This window comes from Sitodiplosis mosellana, unplaced genomic scaffold (genome assembly GCF_009176505.1).
Source record: "Sitodiplosis mosellana isolate CC-2019 unplaced genomic scaffold, AAFC_SMos_1.0 Smas_scaffold_2634, whole genome shotgun sequence".
NCBI classification, from domain to species: Eukaryota; Metazoa; Arthropoda; class Insecta; order Diptera; family Cecidomyiidae; genus Sitodiplosis; species Sitodiplosis mosellana.
Window position 1 is genome coordinate 6432 of NW_022597876.1, and position 5859 is coordinate 12290.

Sequence of the window (5859 nt, forward strand, 5' to 3'; positions counted from 1 at the left end):
TAATTTTTTCAAGCTTTTATAGTGATTTGACACTTTTGACTCTTTTCCGATCTTCTCGACAAATACGCAATTTTTCAAAAATCTAAGTATGAGATTTTTCTCTATTTATCGTGGCACAAAACATATATCAAAATGATTCAAAGACAAAAAATTGTGCATTAAAAGGTTAATGATACAATTACTATATATATATATAAGTCGTGAACAATTTCACTTGAAACAGTGTTACTCATCAGCAACGGGCTGCAATAAAACCAATAAGTTGAAATGTCTACATCATCATTGAGCACCGCTTAACTTTTTGCTTGAGAATTGGTATATTTATTTATTTATTTTCAGACTTCTCTTGAAGAACATTTGTTTTTATTTTCTTCAATAACTAGGATTTATTTATTTATTTGAAATGTTGTTTTCTCGTTTAAAATTTATGCAATGACTTAAAGTTGAATTGAATTCAGTTTTCAACCAAAACTTCAATTTCCGAGTGAATTGGAATTTCTCCACCACCAAATGGAATGTACAAAGCTCCGTGGGAAATTTGCACTTTCCCTACGGTTAAACTGCCCTCATGATCAACACGACCGATGTACAATGGCTCGCCTTCGGAAGTAATACCGGCAGTGAGGGACATTGGTGGTACAGACCGTGTCATTGGGTTCGTTCTAACCCATGAGATGTTTCCGAAGCATAAAACTTCGAATGAATCCTTTAAAATCTCTTGGCCGCCGTATGCAATGTAGCAAGCATGTTTAGTGGGAAGTACCTGGGGACGATAATCGGTAATAATTATTCTTTTGGTCATTATTTATGACTGCAATACTCATACGCTGTCGAATTAAAATAAATGTTTCATTACCTTCGCTGGTACCTGGTCACCACCGTGCCAAGCGCTATATATGGGAGGATATTTGAATTTATCAATTATTATTCATCATTAATTTTCGTTTAATTGATGTTTTATTCATAGATCAACAAGTTAAATTACCGTCCGATGTAAATAGGAGAACCATTTTGATCATGACCAGCTAAAATGGCGCCTTCTGGCAATGGCAAGTGGATCGTTGATGGCACCCAAGTTGCTATTGGATATAAAAAATGTAAATTATTTCGTTCACTTATTATTAATTTGCTGAATCAAAACCTCGTATGTGGGAATGCTGTGTTCAATCCCATCGAATGGGACATAGATACCTGCATTGTACGAATTTTAATTGTGAAAATAAATCACTAAACAATAACAAACTGAACATACAATTGTGCGATGGATGAATTTTTCCGGTGGTTAATGCGCCGCTTTGGTTGCCGGCTACCACGGCTTCAGGGGGAACATGACCACTGGAACTGGCCACCCATGTAAATCCAGATCCGCATAAAATCTGCACGATTTCAAATGGATTCGTTATAATGTGTCGTTTTGTCGATATTTTGCTACTTCGGCTCCTGCATATGGAACGTAGTCGACCTGCTGACATGAATATTTTAACACGAGTTTGACTGAATTTTCAAACTTTTAGTATAATCGCGGCTATGAAATCCATACTGACGATATTTTTCGACCTGCCTCTAGTGGTCATGCACACAACACACGTTGAGCGGTCAATATATACACACACTACAGACACGCTATCATAGGATTTATACGGTTTGCGCGAAAGGCTACTTGATTTTCGGCCATGTATACGCTTATGTGATTGAAAACTTCAACTATCACCACAACCGTCGTGTCAGTAGAGCTCGTCTTATGTTTACATTTGAAATACGTGTTATTGTTGTTGTAGCTTCATCGCCGTGAGTAAAATCAAATAAAAAAACTTCTTTCGAAGTAATTCCTCGTGACGAAAGCGAACACAAAACAGCTGATATCAATTTTAAAAAATCATTACGGTGCGATTCTGAAATTAGTTGGAAGAATGCAAAAAAGCCAATCTAAATCGCTCCGAAATGATTTTTTAAAATTGATATCAGCTGTTTTGTGTTCGCTTTCGTCACGAGGAATTACTTCGAAAGAAGTTTTCTTATTTGATATCAGTTAGTTGTTTTGTACCCGGAAATTTTTTTCTCAACAAAACCAATTAACCCTAAACAAACACAAAGTGGTGTGTATAAAACCAAAGAGAATGAAACATGAAATGTTGTAGTTAAAAACCAGCATTGTCGCCTTTTTGAATAAAGCAAAATCAGCGCGTAGGTAGGAAAGCAGACTTATGAGCGTGTGGACTCGAGTTCAAGTCGCACACCGGAGGAAAAAAAATTAAAATTTTTATTTTCGTTAAATAAAATTTGGTTTTTGGACAGACAGATGAAATTACATTTTGTTTTGATGGAATTACATATCGCTTTTATACTAAGAAACTGTCACATGTTTAGGTTTTTCATGATGAATTTTTTTGATTTTGATTTTTTCATGAAAAGTACTTTTTTGTGTTTTTAGTTGATTGCGTGGTATAAAAAGACTTGGTGAGGGGTTGGTATCTGAAGGAATTTTATTCATCTGAACGCAAAAACACTTTGGTTATGATTTTGCCATTGTTGACGGCAACAAAAATGAGTTTTACTCGATTTTTGTCGATTTTTCATGTTTCTTCCAACTTCTAATGGTTATATCTCGAAAAACAGAGTTTTCCCAGATATAAGCTATATGTCAAATTTTAGCTCTAACTTGGGGCCAAATTCAGAGAATTTTTAAAAAAATCGTCGGAGCCGTTTTCGAGAAAATGGCCGATTTATGCAAGGCCAGGTGATCATTTTTTTGGGTTTCTGCCCATAGGACCATGCCGACTCAAATTTTTTCAAATTAAAATAGATGTCATTTGATAGCTGGCCTCAAGACCTTTCCAACGATACCCAAAAGTTTGAAATCGGTTGACTGGGTTAGGCACAGTGATCATTGGAAAGAAGGCCATATTTTGAATTTTCAAAGGCCGGCCAAGGCCAAGATGGCGGCCAAATCAAAAAATGGCGGAACAAAAAAGTCTTAGTTTTTATTATACTTCAATGCCTGAAAGTTTTAAAAAGATCGGGCAAAAACTACGGACAGACGGACGGACAGAAAAAATATTATCTTAAAATAATTGGTGGAGACGCCAAAGAAATTTTTTAAATCGTCATAACTCATGAACGGATGGTCCAATTTCGACGTTCTTAGGCTCGTTGGAAAGGTCTCGACGAGTAGACTCAGAAAAAACATGTTTCAAGATGAACCGGCCGCGTTCAACACCCGGTAAATGGGAAAAACTGATAATTGCACACAATTTTCAAGTGGCTATTTCTATGGAGGCGGTTGGACGATTCCCAAATTTGAATGCATTTTCTGGGCCTATGAGCCAGGGGCTTTCTAGCGATACTTCATTCATACCAGATGGCCTCTTAGGAAAAAAGTTCGAAATTGCGTGTATATATAGGCCTATGATAATTGATTTTTTCTACTGATTGTCACAATTTTTCATTTTTGATTTTTTTTATCTCGTTAAACGTAACATATCTGGTTGATTAATTGCAAATTTTCATGTAAATGAAATGCTATAGATTCGCTTAGGTAAACGGTTAACAATTAATCACAATTTTTATCGGTAAAATCCAATACGGTCAGATATATTCTAAATTGGTCAGACAAATGTCTAAAATTGTCAGACATTTATTCTAATTTTGTCAGATATACATTTTCCAATTTTGGGAGATAAATCAGCCAAACAAACGCGATAGATGGTCAGCTACGGCTGACGCTCGTTATCCAGATAATTTGCGTGCGGTGAGCGCATATAGAACGCTCCGCTGACATTCCGTTTTTGTGACGAGCGATCCATCCAAATTCATGATAGAATCCATGAATTTGTTTGGATACCACGTCACAAAGTCAGAAAAATTATGGATTCTATCATGAATTTGGATGGATCGCACGTCACAAAAACGGAATGTCTGTGCCGGTATTCTGGAACACAATCCGCAAAAATTATGCGGAATTATTCTGAGCGATCAATTGTATTTTGGAAGGTGGTATCCAAACGTTATATGAACGCGTGAGAATAAAAGCCTGACGCTAGCAGGTTTTTCGCAAAAGCGGGATAACAATCAGTTGCACGCAAAAGAGACATTTCAAAAGGTTACACGCAAACGGAACATTTTATTTTGTCGCATTTTGAATTTTAAAGCCGTGATTACAACAACAATATACTTCTCTCTTGCGTGCAACCTTTTGAAATGTCTCTTTTGCGTGCAACTGATTTTTACCCCGCTTTTGCGAAAAACCTGGTAGCCTCAGTCTTTTATTCTCACGCGTTCATACAGTCATGGAAATTTAATTAGGACCGGCATTGAAATTTCAGTTTTTTCCCATTAATTCTGTTATTTTACAAAAAAAAATATTCATGAAATGATGTTTATGAGAATATTTGAAGTTTTTATAAATGGACTAGACTATCAATTTCATTATTTTCGGTAATGGATATCATTTATTGATGAAATTGCCCAAAAACTGCGGGAAAAATAATTAAGACCTTCCATACAAAAAATGACAAAATTTTTCGAAAAATCGGAAAATTTATCATTTGTTTGACAAAATTCACTCCACCGATGGTCGTATTTAATTGAAATACATTTTTTCCACATCACCATTTAATAGATTTCAAATTTCTTAAGAAATTCGAAAAGTTACAGACCAAACTATGATTCTTCCACGATTTTTCATACAACAAATGCTATAAAGTTTAGTTTGGTCTGTAACTTTTCGAATTTGTTAAGAAATTTGAAATCTATTAAATGGTAATGTGGAAAAAATGTATTTCAATTAAATACGACCATCGGTGGAGTGAAATTTGTCAAACAAATGATAAATTTTCCGATTTTTCGAAAAAATTTGTCATTTTTTGTATGGAAGGTCTCAATTATTTTTCCCGCAGTTTTTGGGCAATTTCATCAATAAATGATATCCATTACCGAAAATAATGAAATTGATAGTCTAGTCCATTTATAAAAACTTCAAATATTCTCATAAACATCATTTCATGAATATTTTTGTTCAATGCCGGTCCTAATTAAATTTCCATGACTGTATATGGATTTGTCTCTTTTTCATTGATTGAACATTTGGATACCACCTTTCAAAGTACAATTGATCGCTCGGCGGCAGCGGAGCGTTCTATATGCGTTCACCGCACGCAAATTATCTGGATAACGAGCGTCAGCCGTAGCTAACCATCTATCTCGTTTGGTTGGCTGAGATTAATGCCCAAATTGGAAGACAAAATTCTAAAATAATCAAACGAAAATGTCTACACTTTATGTCCATAAATGGCAGACATTTTTCCAAACTAGGCGGAAATATTTCCAATAAAGTCAGATCAAGTTGGTCGAAAATTGTCATATTTTTTCCGATTTGGGCAGAAAATATTCTAAACCAGACGGATGTTTGTCTAATTTGAGAAGAAATGAGTCAAATAAAGTCAGAATAAATGTTCTAAAATAGGCATACTAAATTCTATTTTCGACAGATATTTTTCCTATATCAGTCAGATAAATACTCATCGAAAAGAGCATGAACAATGACGATAAGCTGGGAATGGTTGATTTTCATGCCATTTCATTGCAAACTCGAAGATCTTAATGTGTTCGTGGATATCTCATCACTTTAACGAGCGAATTTTCATTGTTGGTTTTTTGTTGGAAAAAAATAGTTTTGTGAGAAACAGAGTTGTAAAAGTACAATTACAACATTTGTAAGGTTTCGTAGAAGCCGTTGATAAAACGATCAAAAAAACATACAAAAAATATGCGGATTTTGATGAAAATTGACACAGACATATTTTAGGAGATAAATTTTAATATCCACCAAGTTTCAAGTCGATGCGACCTTCCAGAGCTGAG

The 5859-nt window shown here is 35.0% G+C and overlaps 1 protein-coding gene across 1 annotated transcript; it reads right to left on the minus strand.

The window, feature by feature from the left end:
* Nucleotides 1-262: 262 nt before the first annotated feature.
* LOC129571491 (uncharacterized) lies at nucleotides 263-1376 on the minus strand (the record flags this gene model as incomplete). Its single annotated transcript, XM_055451293.1, has 4 exons — nucleotides 263-763; nucleotides 857-890; nucleotides 986-1129; nucleotides 1192-1376. Coding segments are annotated over 4 exons (672 nt in total), but the record flags the coding sequence as incomplete, so codon positions are not given.
* Nucleotides 1377-5859: the final 4483 nt, after the last annotated feature.